We start from the raw sequence: 17,247 nt of genomic DNA, 5'->3' as shown, positions 1-17,247 counted from the left end.
GGGGGGGGGGGGGGGGGGGGGGGGGGCGAAGATTAGAACGTTCCGGATGGCTTAAGATTTCCAGTGAAAGAAAGCGCATATACACGTGTGTAATAAAAGGTTGTCTTGAGTCTTACAGTTCAAAGTTTAAAAATACCTTATTGGGTTTTCCCAGAGGAATAATTGTATATAAGTTACTCCTACCCCCACATTGGGGACGTCCAGCCTGGCACGCGGTGCGTGTGCAGAGGGACTGTCATTGCGCAAGTTTGGGGGTAAACATGCTCTGTGCTTGCGCAGCCCGCTCTGGTGTTTTTGTTTGGCTGGTGTCAGGGAGGGTCAGGAATAGCTTCGTTTGTCAGTAATGCTTCTGGTTATGCCTTTCAGATGGTCCCAAGTCCGTGTGCTCACTGCCGCATCCTTGGCTATAGTTCCCAAAAGGATGCACGACCTCCTGGGCTGACAGTGTAAGAGGAATCCACACTTAGGGGAGTTCCTAACTATTTTTGGTAGCCTTACCCTACGGGGAAACCTGTCACATCAGTGTGTGCTTTACTTCCCTGCTGAGTAGAATACACTTTAGAGACACTTGCATTTTGCTGTTTAAATATTTATGTCTGGTAGTCAGCAGTTGCCTTCTCAGCAGTGTTTTGGGAGGCAAAGTGCTGGGTAAATGCATGCTGTTTGCCTTATTTATAGAACAATAGATTTTGGCAAAAGTTTTAACCTAAGACCTAGGAGCCATACTGAAAAGCCAATCCATTAGCCACCTTTACACTGATAGGAAAAAGTCAAGTGTTTTGAGACTTTTTGTTCTCTGGTCTGAAACCTTGCCAGACAGCTCTCTGCTTTCCAAAACTTTGTTCAGTCAGAGTGTGGAACACTGTCACCAGGGCATTCACAAAGAAGTTGAGAGTTTTGTGGGAGACCCTGTAGGCTTATTCACAAGTGTGTCCTTTGGGCCTCACCTTGTTCTGGGCACACCAGTGGTGCTTGATACAGATCATCATGCTGACTGGTCCCAGAGGGATCTGTCTTCAGTGTTCTCCTTCACATTTGTCCTAAGATGGATACACTGTGGCTCTTGAGCACTCCTTATGAGTACCCACATGGCCCAGCCCTTGGAATACACTTAGAGTTACTTGTGTGTGGTTGGATACAACCAGTTATTTTCATCAGCCATGGCTCTTGGCCCATGTAGTGGTGGCTTCAGGCTACATGCTACCTCACTGAGAAAATGTGACGTGGTCTTGTTAGATTGAGATGTGTGACTGGAAAAGTGGGTCAGAGGTGGTTCAGTCACTAAGTTGTGTCTGACTCTTTGTGACCCTGTGGATTGCAGCACCAGGCTCTCTGTCCTCCACTATATCCCACAATTTGCTCAGAATCATGTCCATTGAATTGATGGTGCCATCCAACCGTCTTATCCTCTGCTGCACCCCGTTCTTCTTTTGCCTTTAGTCTTTCCCAGCATCAGGGTGTTTTTCCAGTGAGTTGGGTCTTCACATTAGGTGGTCAAAGTATCGGAGCTTCAGCATCAGTCCTTCCAATGAATATTCAAGGTTGATTTCCTTTAGGATTGACTGGTTTAATCTCCTTGCAGTCCAAGGGACTCTGAAGAGTCTTCTCTAGCCACCACCATTTGAAACCATCAGTTCTTCAGCTCTCAGTCTTTTTTATGGTCCAAGGACCATGGGATGTATTGAGTCATCTGTACCACTGTTGTTTCTGGGTTGGTTTTTTTTTTCCATTTTTTAGGCAATTAATTAGTCATTAGTTGAGGAATGATGAATTTGGTTCTCATCTTAAAATTATGTCCTACAAATTACAGTATGATGACGATTAAAGTTGTTCCAGTTGCTGTCACTTTGCTATAGGTCAGATCACTCTGGACTCCTCCTCCTCCACCTTGCTTTGAGCGTGGGGTTTGGGGTCTTCTTGGACTTTCTAGTGCTTTTAGGTGTTTGAAGCTGAGGGTTGAGAGCTATCCTTCAGCTTGCTAAATGCCTTATGAACCAAGAAGGCCCAGAGCTGGCCTCCCTTTCCAGAAGCCTGCTGTGCTGACATGAGCACTCAGCACTGTGCCCTGCAGTTTATTCCAGTCTTTCCCAAACTGTGATCCCCCTGTTCTCATGGAGCTCTATTCTTGTCCATGTTTGTCTTGTAGAGGTGGTTACAGTACCTTGGACCCACCCCCTTTCATGATTGGTGGAATGAAGGAGGTTTTCTTCCTGCAAGCTGTTGGCATTTGTACTTGATCCTGACAATCGGTTTGTCAGAGGATGGCCTCATCTGTCCAGTCTTCACCCAGGTGGACTTTGCAGTTTGACTTTATCATATACACAAACACTTTGGGGGACCTAAAGCTTAGTAACCTCTTCATACTTGGTTTTCATGTTTTCCCTTCTCTGACTTTCACTTCTCTTCAGTGGGGTGTCTGGCACGCAGTAGAGGCTCCAGAATGGTGGCTGACAGGCCAGGAGAGGAAAGCAGTTGCAGTGTGAGCTCCTGCAGTCACACACCTGTGTCCTCTACAGTGGTGGCCTGAGTGTTTCTAGATACCAAGTCAGCTGCTTTGTCAGTGGTTGTCCTGCGAGAGTAACTTTTGACCTGCTGTTGAGAGGCCTCTCCCTATTTCTTAAGATAAGACAGCCATCGGTGGGAGTTAACCTTTCTCTTCCAGGAAAGGGCCAAGCTTAGGGTTAAGTTCACTTCATTTATCCTCTGCCTTTGCTCTCAACTTGAGGGACATAATTTTGTTTTCCTAGGACCAGCATCAACCTGTGTCTAAACATAGACTAACATCTTTACCTGGTGAGAGGGAACTCTTGTCTGACCAGCAGTGGAACTGCGCAAAAGAGCTGAGGTTGTTGGGGGATAAAACATCTCACTGTAAACAGACACTAAGAGTAATCATGATGTACCGCTTGGTTTTGACTTGCTCTGAATCTGGAACCCAGAGCTCAGTAATACCTTTCAGATTTTTTCGTTCCCCATCTAGAAGTGGAGAAGGCAATGGCACCCCACTCCAGTACTCTTGCTTGGAGAATCCCATGGATAGAGAAGCCTAGTGGGCTGCAGTCCATGGGGTCGCTAGGACCCGGACACGACTGAGCGACTTCACTTTCACTTTTCACTTTCATGCATTGGAGAAGGAAATGGCAACCCACTCCAGTGTTCTTGGCTGGAGAATCCCAGGGATGGGGAGCCTGGTGGGCTGCCATCTATGGGGTCGCATGGAGTCGGACACGACTGACGCGGCTTAGCAGCAGCATCTAGAAATACTTCTAAAAGTTACCTGTTGTGAAGGCCCAAGCTTTGTAATTTCCAGTTGTGGCAGACCAGCACTTTTGTTAAATAAGATTAAAATGCAGCAATGTCATGTTGCCATCAGAGCTCTTGGGTGCTTCCTCGCTATACTGTGTTTTCCCTTTGTGGACTGGTGGCAGTCTGGGGACAAGACGTGGGCCAGCACTGGTGGTAGAGCACAGGGGCTGCTGTCAGCCAGGGGAGTTGGGATAGGACTGCAGGGCTACAGAGTGGTGCAAGGGGTCTAAACTAAACAAGGGGTCTCTCTTGTTTAGTTCCCATGGAACATACAGAACTTGAAGCTCTGCTCCTTCACCCAGTGGTGAAGACCTCTCAGAGGAGACAGCCTGGAGTGGGTGCTGCCCTCGAGTCTGTTTGGCACAGAACCCATGTCCAGCCTTTCCTCTTTCAGTCATCAGACTCAGGGCACCCTTTGCATCTGTGACGCTGTAGGGGCTGACTCTGTTCTGATACGATCGTGGAGGAGGTGGACGCTGTCCTGGTGTAATCTTAGGGCAGGCTGACTCTGTCCTGGTGTAATCTTAGGGCAGGCTGACGCTGTCCTGGTGTAATCTTAGGGCAGGCTGACTCTGTCCTGGTGTAATCTTAGGGCAGGCTGACGCTGTTTGCTGGTGTAATCATGGAGGAGGTGAGCTGTTTCCTGGTGTAATCTTAGGTGAAGCTGACTTTTGCTCTGTGTGGTCTTGGGGGAGGCTGGCTTTGTTGCTGGTGTGATGTTAGGGGAGACTGGAATTCAACTGTGTTTCAGAGTTGCCTGTGGTCATTTGTCCCCAAGACTGTCAGTATTGCAGGGGTGACTCAGATGTTAGCTTTATCAACCATGATACAGTGGAGCTAGAAGTGTTCTCAGCCTTTTTGAAGGTGCAAGTTCAGTAGGTAGCCTGTGCAGGCTCAGGCTATGTTGTCATTGAGAACCTGCCTCTTGGCAAGGTTGACAGAACAGACATAGTTGAAAGAGCAAGAGTGCTATAATCACAGACTCCCTGATGCTCCTGCTTTGGGGTGGGGGGGTAGCTGAGGTAACTAGAAAGATGAGTCATCTGTTCCTCATGGGCTGGCAAGTTCAGTTCAGAGTTCCAGGTCCTCACAGGAACTCAGAGTTCATTTTCCATTTACACAGTACATTTTAAAATGAAGTCATTTCTCTTGTGATTAGGTAAATTATCCCAATCTGAGGCAGGAAGGACAAAATGTATTACCTATCTTTCTTCGGAGTACCCAGGAGTTTTTGTGGCATGGTAAAGGGAGCTCTTCAATTGAAGGTGGTCACTAACAGTGATCAAATGGTGGTTATTCCCGTGGAACCCCAGCACTGGTGACCAGCTTTGTACCTAGGGCCACTAGAAATGGATACATTTCAAGCAGCTGTCCCAGCAGACTAGAGGAGACAGTTTCTCTTTTTTGGGCATTTACTGGGTTCGTGAATGTCAAGCAGACAACTCTCCTGCAGGTCTTCATTGTTCTAATGCTTGCTGACCTTACTCTGCCTTTTGTCCGGGAGTCTCAGTGTGCTTTGTAACCAGCAACCCATTCATCCCCACAACTCCAAGAAACAGACTCCTGGTCTCCCCTCTGAACTCAGGTGGTGAAACTTGAGTTGCCAGGGACTGGCAACATTGCTTTGCCCAGCATGGGTCTCGGTTTCGTCTGGGCTGCTGGAGCCAGTGTTAATTTCTTCACAAACAACCGTACTTCTGGGAAGAATTAAAGTGCTTTAACTTAGAACTGGTGAGGAAAGCAAAGGGAGACCTAGGTATGTGCTTTCTAAGACTGCTTTTCCTATTCTCTCTAGTGAATGTGCCTTGGGAGGGTGAGGGGGGTCTTATAGCATAGCTTTGAGTCAGACTGGCACTCAGGAACATTTTTGTGATAAGCCTGCACGGGTAGTGGTTGTCACGTATGTAGGTCCACATTGTAGTAAAGAAGAGAGTGGCATCGTGAGGTTAAACCTCTGATCTTCAGTCATAGGCTGGTGATCAGGAGATGTGAGCAGATATGTTGCTAGTTTTAACACAAAATTGGCAAAAGAGAAGTGACAAGTACGTGTTGCGTAGGTGTGATTAGGGCTTTGCGGACAGAACCCAGTCCTGATCCAGTGTCCCTAGGAGACACAGAGCAATGTCCTGGTCCCTGGGAGGGAAGGGACGTGCTGGGTCTCCCTGGGCCTGACCTGTGTCGGGCGAATGATGGCTCCTGCCATGTCGTGGGAACCAAGCCCCCTTGAGAACCACCCTGCTGTTTGTGACTTGGTACTTGGGCCGCATGGACTGAGATGGGTTTAGGCCATGTGGTTGTTCAGTGGAAACCCAGCTTTCCCTCTGGAGAGAGGATTGTACACCCTTGAGGCCCATCAAGGAAGCATGGAGAAATGGGGTCGACATAGAATGTGTTGCCCTGGGACTCCCCATGGTCTAGCCTAGGGTGGGTGAATGCAGGGCTGACCAGCAGGCTGGATGAGAAGGTTCAGACCAAGTAGGGATCCTGTGGGGAGAACTGTACAGCCTGTCTCTGGGTCTCCTGGTGATCAGAGGAGGGCCATATGGAAGTGGGTGATACAACGCCATGTAAAATTTTTCTATACATATTACATACTCCTATTTTAAAAAGTGAAAATAAGGTTATTTTCCCACAAGGGTTTATCTACCACTGACACCATTTTGTAGTAGAAAGTGGAGTACATCCATCAGCTGGTTGTCCTCAGAAGATTCTGAGAGCACTCGTTGTCTCTCCAGTGTGTTGTAATGTCGGGTTAGGTGGGAGATACCAGATGATTAACATTTGTGGTTTTCTTTCTTTGCCAAGGTACGGACATTGCTGCAGGAGAAGAAGTTGCCATCAAGCTTGAATGTGTCAAAACCAAACACCCTCAGCTCCACATTGAGAGCAAAATCTACAAAATGATGCAGGGAGGAGGTATGATTTTTACCTATTAAGAAAACCAAGGTGGTGTTTGATAAGGGAGATGGCAGATGTCATGAATCACAGTCTGGTTGATTTGGAAAGGGGGCAGGAACGTTCATAGCCTTTACCCCATCCTGTGGCTTCCTTCAGATACTATCTGAGAAGCCTGCAAAGGACCTCACTCGACAAACATCATTTTATGCTCTTTGCATGAATATTCCCTTCTTAGGGAATGTTATGTACTGGTGTCTTTGAACACGAACTTATGTCAGCACTGACTTGAAGCTTCCTGCTGATCCTCCTGTGCTGTCTCAGTCATGCCTGTGGCTTTGGGATGGTCCGCGGACTCTTCCTCCTGAGTGAGATCCCTTTCAGCTCAGTTACTGTCCCGCTTCTGTGAAACCTCCCCTTGGGCCTGAGGGTACCGGATGTCAGAGAGCACCCATCCTGATTTCAGAATCTCCCTTTTAGAATTCTCTAGACTCTGAGATTGTTTGGCTAATAGAGCAGGAAGGGGTCTTATTCGTGGGGTGGGGGGGGGGTCTCAGTCCTGAAGACACTGCAGCATTTTGAAGGATGTGCCTGTGCTGCTCCCCAAGGAGCTTGGAAAGCCTAGGCACAACCCTGAATGTCTTGAATTTCTCTGGGGACAGGGCTTTGTGTGTGAAGAATAGCTGTGTTATTCCCTCTTGGAAACCCTTCAAGGCAGAAGCCCCCATGATACTTTGAGAGTTGGGGATGGGGGGTGGGCTCCTGGCACTTTGCCAAAGGAAAGCTTGTCTTCAGAGTCTGTGTTGGCACCTTTGTCAGGTGGAAAGGGAGGACTGGTGAGGTGACTTCTTGGCATCTTTGCTTCACAAAGCAGCTTAATTTGTGCTGCTGCTACCAGAAACCAGATCTGTGCTGCTACTTCGAGAAACCACCATAGCTCTGTTGACGTAGCACAAGGTGTCTCTAGCAGCAGGTACATCTTAAAGCAACATTCAGAGTCCTGTGAGATGATTGCAGGTGGGGTGTCCGGTGCCTCTCATCCCTAGTATTATGAGACCAGAAAAAGCTGTAGGTTCTCGGATGGCACATAGAGAGGAGACTCCCTGGCCCCTCCAGTGCCCAGGAGAGGTTGACAGAGGACCCTGTCAGTGTGTCTGCCCTCTGGAGGCCCCTGGTGAGCTTCTCAGGCACCAGGTGCAGTCTCCACAGCTTTTAAGGTGGTGCTGAATAGGAACAGGTGACTTGGGATATGGCCTTCATGGTGGGAGGAGCTTGGTAATGGGGATTGGATGAAACCTTCTGACTGAAAAGCCTGTGCATTTGAGGAGCAGCATCTCTGGGAACTCAGCAGCTGGGTGCCCAGGGACAGAGGGAAGGAGAAGAACTGATGCCAGGGAGGAACTAATATGGAGTAGATTAAGACTCAACAAAGGGAATTCCCTGGCAGTCCAGTGATTAGGACTCTGCTTTCTCCACTAAGGGCACAGGTTCAGTCCCTGGTCAGAGAACTAAGATCCTGCCTCAACAGAAAAGAGTTTATTTGGGTTAGACAGGGTCTCTCCTCCAAAGCGTTACTGTTTATTGTGGAAGCTGTCTCCTGCATGGAGGACAGAGAGCAGCATCCTAGGTGCCAGTAGGCCCTCACCCCCTCCCCCAAGTTGGGATGATCAGAAATGTCTGCAGATGCTGCTAAATGCCCCTGCATGTACTTTCTGCTTAGACCCCCTATTTTAGAATGCAAAAGATCACTTACTTTAGTCTTCCCATGCCCTTCCCGTAGGATCATGGAAACCCACCAGAATTCTAGATAAGATATTCTCCTGTCTGACCCTACCCACACGTAGATTGGGTTTTACTCTTGCTTCAGATATACACTTGGTGAATTCTATCAAGATGTAAATGTTTGTTTTAGAAAACTGATTCTGTCCGGGAGCAGAGAGCTCCATGCTGGTACTATTTTGTGAGCTTGTCGAAGCTGGGATGGCAGAGGAAATACAGGCCTCCGCCTGGAAACCTCATAGCTCTGCTGTTGGCCACCCTGCTGTATCCATCTTAGGTGGTACATCTCTGATCATGGTTTTTTTTCTTTTTATACTGAGCTCTGGGCTTCTTTGCAGACAGTTGATAAATTGACATCATCATAGGAGAAAGCTTGTAGCCCAGGGCTTGCTTTGCCCTCTCTAGCTCGTAGTACAGTGTTGCCTGGGTTGCTGCCTGGTAATGGTGGCCTTACAGTACTCCACTAGAGAGAGCTGCTGTGCTGGCTCACTCAGGCCACCTAAGGGAGGGAGGGGTTGGCATTTAAAAAAAACAACAGCAACATGTTTTGGGGTGTGGATGAGATGGGTGAAAAATTTTAGTTGTATGGTAGCATTTGGCAACCAGACTTACAGTGGTGATCACCTTTTATTGTATACAAAGATGAAATTGTACACATGAAACTAATATGTTTTATACCAATTTTACTTCAATAAAGGCAAAAGCAAAAAAAAAAGACACACCAGTGTCAGGTATTGTTAAAAGTGTTTTTACATGTGCCGGCATGTTCTCCACCACAGTCGTGTGCAGTAGGTGTCATCACCCTCATATAACGAATGAAGAAACTGAGGCTGTTTCTAAAGAACACAGGTTTGAACATGAGCACTGTAGCTCCCAGACCACTCCTGCAGAGCAGCCCTCTATGAGGGTCAGCAATCAGGAACGAGCCCCAGATCTAGTTGGTGCAATAGATTAAAAAACTTGAAATAGCAGAAATAATTTTAAGTTAATTATGTTGGTGAAGGACTTGGGTGGACACCCAGTTTTTATCAAAACAAAGTGGACTGCCAGGCAGAACCTAGAGGCTGACCTAATAATCCCACAAAGTATCTTTAGACCACGCTCTCCTTGGGAAACCTTCGAGTGGAGATATTTTGTTTAGTTCACAGCTGCTTCTGGTCGAGGCTTGTGGCAGGTGTGGGAGGAGAGGGTGGGCCCTTTGTATGAGAATTCAGGCCAGGGGTGAAGGGTGGGAGCTCTGCGCTGATGGTGGGTGAATGCCACCAGTGACGTGGCAGTAGAAACAGGTGGCCTCTCACCCAAGTTCACTCTCATTTTACATGCCTGGTCAGTTCCCACAGTATATTTAAGACATTTATGATCTTTTTTATTAGGAAAGGTTTCACAGTACCTAAGAACGTGTAGAGCTCGTGGCTGTTGGAATACTAAAATGAACCCCCAGAGCCATGTGCTTGAGAGAGCAAGCAGGAAGGCCTTCTGCACCCGTGTGCCCACCCAGGACTTCTCTGCAGCTGCCCAAAGCCTGGCTCCCCGTGCCCTTGCTTAGTTTGTTTCTAATTTTTTTTTTCTCCATTATCCTGCAAGAAGTTAGTTTTTTAAAATCTAATGACATCGCCCAGAAACATTTGGCCATGGTATTTACAGTTGTTTTAAGGTTGAATTGCCAAACACTTCATGAACTATTGTATTTGCATTAATACTGAGTCCCTATCTTTACATTGAAACTTTCCGCAAATCCAATGGAAAGCATTTACCTGGTGGTATCCCTCCTGTTTCACCCCCAGGCATATGCTTTGGTTATCTTTGGACTGAATGAGGGAAAAAGTATCAAGTGTCCAGAGCTGCACATAATAGTCCAAGTGACCCATTTCCCATGTTAAGGGCAAGTGGGCAGGGGCAGCTGAGTGTCCCTGGCATGGCTGGTCACCGGGTAGCACTCTGATGGCTGTGTCTCTCACCTGCGGCCTCACATGTCCTGCCCCAGCCCCAGGAGCGGCAGTCTGGCATCCCAGGTGCGTTTCAGCTTTCTGGTCTCGCTGCATCACACCTCTGAGGTCATGGGGCAGCTGTCTGTGCACAGGGAGCAGGGTTATTCTTGTGAGTGGCTTTAGAGTTGATTGCTGCCTGGACCTCAGCATTTAGTTTGCAAGACAGTCTGCCAAGGATGAAGCAGGCTACATAGCATCTTCCTCTTCTGGCCAGGGAACCGAGAAGAGGAGCGCCCTGCTTCTACTGCATCTTATCTTGAGGTGATAAGGTGTGTTGGGGTCACCAGTAAGAGACGGTGCTGCCAGTGAAGTGGACCGTCAGAGCAGACGAGTGGCAGGTCCGTGCCCCACGTCTCCTAGTTCACACGCTTCTGGACATGAGTAATACAGTCACACTGTGTGTATTCTACAATTTTCCTCTTTGACCTGCTGTGTTCCTGAGGTTCTTCAATGTTGACACAGTTGTGGTTCGATGGATTTCATTGCAGTTTATAGGCTCTTGTGTCTCCATAAACAGACCTCCCTGTGTTGAGGAGGAGCCCTGGCTGGCTTTTAGGGTTTTGCTCTTAATCATGGTGCCACAGTGACTCCCTCGCCCATACCCGCTGGTGCAGAGCCTGTTGGTGGAAAGGCATTCTGTGAAGCAGGCAGGTGCTCGGCCTGTAGGGTGGCACCCCAGCCACAGGGATGTGTTCCCAGGTGTTTACCCACATTTGCCTTCACCTGGAAAGTCTTGGGGGCTCCTGTTACATCCACATCATCTTCAACCTTGCCATTAATCATTCTTCTCCAGTGTGACTTGGCATGTCTCAGCTACCAGAGAAGGGGGAAGTGTCAAAGAATAAGGATGGAGAAGAAAGAAAGAAAAAATTTACTTGTGCATGATCTGACTTCCTACATAGGAAACCAACAAGACAAGTTAGAGCGGTGAGCCAGATACTTCAGATCAAAGTATAAAATTAGTTCTCTTATTACACCACCAACAGTCAGTTAGGAAATAGAATTCTTTTTCTCCTCAGTGCAAGCTAGTCTTTATTCTTTACATTTGACAGGGAAAAGAGGAAAAGAGCCAGCCCATGTGACAGGACATGGCGAGTGAGAAAGGAAGTGGGGGCACAGCAGAGTCAGCCACTGAGTCTTTGCTTTCCGGGGGTGAAGTCCCTGCAGCCCCAGGGCTGAAGTCTCCTGTAGTTGGAGAGCAAGGGGAAGGGGAACCAGAAGAGGACAAACTACTCCTTCCTCATAAATTCAAGATTTCAAACAAAGCTTTGGTGTCTAACAGAGAACATGGAGTTATATTTGTTTCCTGTTAAACAGTCGTGTGGCCACTTGGATAGACGTTTCTTACACTTGCACAAAAGCTCTTGAGTGACCTGGAGATACATGTATCTTCCCCTGAGTGATCTCCCAACCTCACTTTCTACAAGGAAGCACCCCCACCGACCTCCTCTCTTCCCTAGGATTTGAGATTAAAGTAGTTTTGATCCATGCAAATGCAGCAGTGTGTTTGTCATGAATCATGTCAAGTAACAGCCTTGACCTGGAGTTGGGGACAAGGGATGGAATGTTTCTAGCTGCTTCAGTACTTCTGGACAAACGTTTTGAGTTGTGGAGATACCCGCACAGACTAAAGGTACAGGTGTGTTGGTGAGGATGGAGAAGGGAGTAAAATAGGAGTCAAGTTTTTAGTACAGAAGATTTGGTCTGAAATGGGGGAAGGGAACACGAAAGAAGGTCTTAAGACCCCTGTTTTGAGATGGGGGGTGGGGTACCCCCAAATTTGTGTCTCAGATCCTTTGCCTGGTGCACAACCTTTTATCCGTCTCTTCTTTGAATACAGTAGGAAGCTTGTAAACAACAAAACCCCAGAAGAACATGGGAAAAGGCCACTGCCTTATATTTACACCACCTAGGCTACCTCGTGTTATTTCCAGATCAGTGACTCATGAAGTCCTGTGAAGCCCCCACAAATAGTAAGTAGATGGGCAGACACTGGGGTGACAGAACCCAGCATCAGACATACGTCCCTCCATGTGCTCCAGTGTATCTACCCCATTCCAGCACTGAGTCCCAGCTTGTGAACTGAGCCCCTTGTCCTTCAGCTGCCACAACACTGACCACTGCTGCTGGGGGCAGGTTGCTGACGCCAGATACTAGGAAGAAGCCCTTGCCTGTGGTCGGGAGAAGCCAGGGCGAGAAAGCTCAGCGTTATTAAAGCGTAAGGATTTTGCTTCATCTTCACCTGGAGGCTCGAGCTGGTACCCTTTGAATCCACTTTTTACAGACACACAGGAACCCTGGTGAAGGCTCAGGGAGGTGAAGCAAGTCTGTGCCTGGGATCGCAGGTCCGAAACGGGAATCCCTCATCACACGTAGAGACAGCCCTTACCCAACCACGCTTCCTCTTGGTGCTGTCACCTGGTCCTGCCTCTCCTGACCTGTCTACACCACATTTCCTGCTCAAACTGATTTCCATCCTTCCAGTAGGAGATCAAGTCATGGGGCAAGAGTTAAAACCTTGTCTCCTGTGGAGCATTGATGGTAGAGAATGCACTGCTCTAGACTGAAATACACAGTGGAGCATTTCTATGAAGGAAAAAGTTAAAATACAGATGGTTCATTTGCACACAGCTAGTGCAGTTTGGCATCCTGAGAAAGTGGGCCCCCAGGGAGCAGTAAACAAGTGGTGCTGGCTTCGGTGGAGGGAGAGGGCTAGCAGGTCTGCAGCTGTTGCCAGCCGTCTCTCTGCCTGTCCTCAGTCCCGTGTCCTATCCCAAGAACAGGTCAGGAGGAGGCCAGCAGGGGAAGCCCTGTCTCAGCCCTGAGAGAGGGGGTCCCAGAGAGCAGTGGTGTGTCCTGTGGTCTTGTGCTCCGCCTTCTCCGACACAGGAAGTGTTATTACTACATAGCCTTCCACAGGAAAACACTTCCACGTCCTGGCCACTTGGAAAAGCTGGAAATTTGGGAGTAGAGACCAAGAGGTATGCAGGTTCCGGAGGTGTTTCCTCCTCGCCCGCAAGCACTTGCCCAGAGCTGCTGCCTTCTGTCTCACCCCTCCCCAGAGCTGCTGCCTTCTGTCTCACCCCTCCCCTTGCCAAGAAGGAAGTGGGGGGATGCCATGGACCCTGCCTGAGGTCCATGGCAGTGCCCCTACCCACCCTTTCCCTGCTTTTGCCTCTTTGCTCCTCAAACCTTGGGTTGTGAAAAGATAGCCCCTCCCATGGCTGCTTTCAGCCCCCTGGTGACTGGAGAGACTCCATGCCCTTGGGGGACTTCTCAAAGGTCAGCTCCACTGCTTTGCCCTCCTTTAAGTTCCGTAAGCCCTCTGTGTACAGCTCACTCTAGGGCTTAGAGAGATCCACTTGGAGGTCAGGTATGACCCCAGGGGTCATGGATGGGAAGCTGAACCTGGAGCATAGCGACCCACTTTCAGTTGCCAGTACTGCACAGCAGCTCCACTGGCTCCTTGGCACAGCCACCTGCAAACATCTCGTCGGACAGAGAACCAAGATCCCTGGTCAGGTGGCTGTTGGCCCCAGAGAAGTCCAGAGGCCAAAGTGGTGTTCTTATAATACTGCTTACAGTAGTGAAAGACGAACCATAAGTACAGAGGAATAAACCCTAAGCCAGGTGTGACCCGTGTGTGGAAAACGCATCGGAGGATGCTGATGAGGATTCAAGCAAGCGAAGACATGCTGTTCATGGAGAGAACGACTTGGCAAGATGTTGTGTCCCAGAGCTGCTCAGAGAGAGGGCTCAGGGGATTCTGCTCACAGTCCAGCAGGGCCCTCCTCCCACAGGACAGGCTGACAGATTTGAAGAACGGTGAAGGGCCAGGTTGACCAAGACGTAAATGCCACACACTCAAGCCGGCACCCAGGTGGCAGCTTCTAGTATCACTCCACACCAAGAGGAGCCCAGATTCCAGGGTGAGCCGGGAAGAGGGAAGGTGAGTCTGAAGCATGTGGCTGAAAGGAAACAGGTACTCTGGCAGGAGTCCCGAGGACACAGGAACGAGCTTGAAGTGGCTTCAATTAAAGCCTCATCATGAATAACGGATTATAATATGTGAAAGAGATTCTCAACACTTCTATTCAACATAGTTCTTTTGGACAAAAAAAAACAAAAGGTATCCAAATTGGTAAGGAAGAGGTAAAATTGTCTTTATGTGCACATAGGTGTACAGAAAACCCTGTGTACTGACTTCACACACAAACTACCAGAACTGATAATGAATTCATCAAGGTAGCAGGATACAAGTGTAACATACAGGAATCTATGTCATTTCTTTACACTAACAATGAAATAACACAAAGGGAAGGTAAAAAAGACAGTCTTTTTAAAAATTCTATCAAGTAGTATAAAATACTTAGGAAAAACCTAAGCGAGGAGGGTGAAAGACATATGCTGAGAACGATTGAACGCTGATAAAGGAAATTGAAGATGAGTTAAAGAAATGGAAAGATATACCGTGCTTTTGGATTGGAAGAATGAATAGTGTTTAAATGGCCATACTACTTAAAGCAATCTACAGAGTGGATGTGACCCCTATCAAATTACCCATGACATGCTTCACAGAACCAGAACAAATAGTGCTGAAATTTATGTGACACATGGAAGAGGGGAGAATTCACGCATCCACAATGTTCTGCATACCCACACACACAATCCTAAGATTTATATGACACATGGAAGGGGGAGAATTCATGAGTCCAGAATTCTCTACACATACACACACACACAGTCCTAAAATTTATATGACGCATGGAAGAGGGGCAAGTTCATGAGTTCACAATGCTCTACACACAGAGAATTCATGAGTCTACAGTGCTCTATACACAGGCTCAGGTGTGAAGTTAAGCTCTACAGAGGGGCAGAAGGAACAATCAAATGGAAACTCGCCACTTTGTGGACACTTTTGTTACTTGATTGGTTTAAAGGGTAACTGGATGGATACAAACATATCAGGTTGGTACAAAAGTAAATTACTGCCATCTGTGAATTTTAAAACATTTTAACTAGGCTCAAAGACATCTTTATTGATCAAAACAGGAACCATTACAATGAACACATTGTTGCAAACAAGAAATAAGTTTGTTTATTCAAATCTGTAGCATAAAAATCTGTGCTTCAGGATTGGACCAACTTTTAGAAAGCATTTTCTGCCTCTTGCTGGTTGTGGAAGCATTTTGCTTGCAAAAGAATGTTGTTGAGATGCTTGAAGAAGTGGTAGTTGGTTGACCAGAGATCAGGTGAATATGGTGGGTGAAGCAAAACTTTGCAGCCCAATTTGTTCAACTTTTGGAGAATTGGACCCATTCTGTTGACCAACACAGCCACTGCAATTTTCAGTGCATCTCATCGATTTGCTGAGCATACTTCTCAGATGTAATGGTTTCACTGGGATTCAGAAAGTTGTAGTGGATTAGACGGGCAGCAGACCACCAAATAGTGACCATGACTTTTTTTGGGGGGGTGCAATTTTGGCTTTGGGAAGTGCTCTGGAACTTCCATTTCTTCTCAGTCCAACCACTGGGCTAGTTAGTTGTCGCTAGTTGTGGTATAAAATCCACTTTGCATTGCATGTCATAATCTGATTGAGAATGGTTCATTGTTATGTAGAGTAAGAGAAGGTGACACTTCAGAGCGACAATTTTTTTAAATTTTCTGTCAGCTCTTGAGGCACCTACTTGGCAAGCCTTTTCACCTTTCCTATTTGCTTCAAATGCCAAACAACCATAGAATGGTTGACATTGAGTTCTTTGGCAGTTTCTCGTGTACTTTTAAGAGGATCAGCTTCGATGATGATCTGAGTTTGTTGTTGTCAACTTCTGATGGCCAACCACTACACTTATCTTGAAGGCTCTCATCTCCTTTGCAAAACTTCGCATACATTCATTAGCAGTTCCTGGGTCAAATGTGATGATGTTGCAAGTTGTCTCTGCTGCTTTCCGACATATTTTGAACTCAAATAAGATTGCTTGAATTTGTTTTTTGTCTAGCATCATTTCCATGGTCTAAAACAAATGTAAAATAAACAGCAAGTAATACATTAGCAAAAAAACATAAAGTGAGAAATGCACATTAAAATGATGTGTAGTATAACCACATTGAAGAATGTATTCCAATATTAAACAGCAAAGTTCAACAATGCAAAACCACAGTTACTTTTACACCAACCTGATACAAGTTCAAGTATTGACACTGCCCTCAAAGCTTCATCCACAGATTACTTTTTTTTCCCTCACAGATTCAGTTCAGTTCAGTCACTCAGTTGTGTCCAACTCTTTGCGACACCATGAATCACAGCACGCCAGGCCTCACTGTCCATCACCAACTCCCGGAGTTCACTCAAACTCACGTCCATTGAGTTGGTGATGCCATCCAGCCATCTCATCCTCTGTTGTCCCTTTCTCCTCCTGCCCCCCAGTCCCTCCCAGCATCAGGGTCTTTTCCAATGAGTCAACTCTTCGCATGAGGTGGCCAAAGTATTGGAGTTTCAGCTTCAGCATCAGTTGCAGATTATGTATTAATAATAAAAAGGAGAATTCCCTGGTGGTCCCCTGGTTAAGACTCTGCGCTTTCACTGCCTAGGACCCAGGTCCAGAACCTGGTGAGGGAACTAAGATCCCACATGCCCTGAAGCACAGCCAAAATAACTTACAAAGAAAAAGTAATTTTTGTTGGAGAAATCTGGCAGATTTCCATCTGTCAGGTGATGAGAACCAGCAATCAGGCAAATCCAAAATTGAGGACCATTCAATATTGACCTGAACTCTTCAAAAATTTCTCTTTGATGGAAGGTTAAAAAACTGTTCTAGACTTAACCATGGTGACTACATGGCAGTGCATGGTCCTAGGTTGTACCCTAGGCGGGGGACTTCTGTGAAGGAGATTACTGGGGCAGGCGGTTGGGCCAGTGTGAATGTGGACTGTGTCTGCGCTGCGTCACATGTGCCACCTGCAGTGCTGTGCCACCCACACTCCAGCTGCAGAAAGACCCTCGGGCACCGGGTTCTGACGTCAGTGGAGGGGGTGTAATGGTCAGTGAGCGAGGCCTTGTGAACACACGTGGCCAAGGTTGCTGAAAGTCCTGCCTCCCCTCACCCCCAAATCCACTTCAGATGGCTCAGGTGACTTTAGCGTGAAAAGAAAACTAAAACATTCTGGTTTATTTTTTTTTTAATCAGCATTATTGAGAGGAATCAAACTGCATGTGTTTTGAGTGTGGTGATTTGAGAATTTTACCACGCGTGTCCTCTCAAGAAACCATTGCCAT

The 17,247-nt window shown here is 47.2% G+C and overlaps 1 protein-coding gene across 3 annotated transcripts in view; it reads left to right on the top strand.

Annotated features, from left to right (window-relative positions):
- CSNK1D (casein kinase 1, delta) overlaps positions 1-17,247 on the top strand; it is a 37,454-nt gene that overhangs the window by 1,272 nt on the left and 18,935 nt on the right. For all 3 annotated transcript variants that reach the window (XM_010856364.1, XM_010856365.1, XM_010856366.1), the window contains exon 2: positions 6,112-6,222. In XM_010856364.1, coding sequence (XP_010854666.1) covers positions 6,112-6,222 — 111 coding nt within the window. The remainder of the gene's footprint in view (positions 1-6,111; positions 6,223-17,247) is intronic.

This window comes from Bison bison, unplaced genomic scaffold (assembly GCF_000754665.1).
Source record: "Bison bison bison isolate TAMUID 2011002044 unplaced genomic scaffold, Bison_UMD1.0 scf7180017864371, whole genome shotgun sequence".
NCBI classification, from domain to species: Eukaryota; Metazoa; Chordata; class Mammalia; order Artiodactyla; family Bovidae; genus Bison; species Bison bison.
The sequence above is the reverse complement of the archived record's forward strand: the minus strand, read 5'-3'. Positions and strand labels throughout refer to the sequence as shown.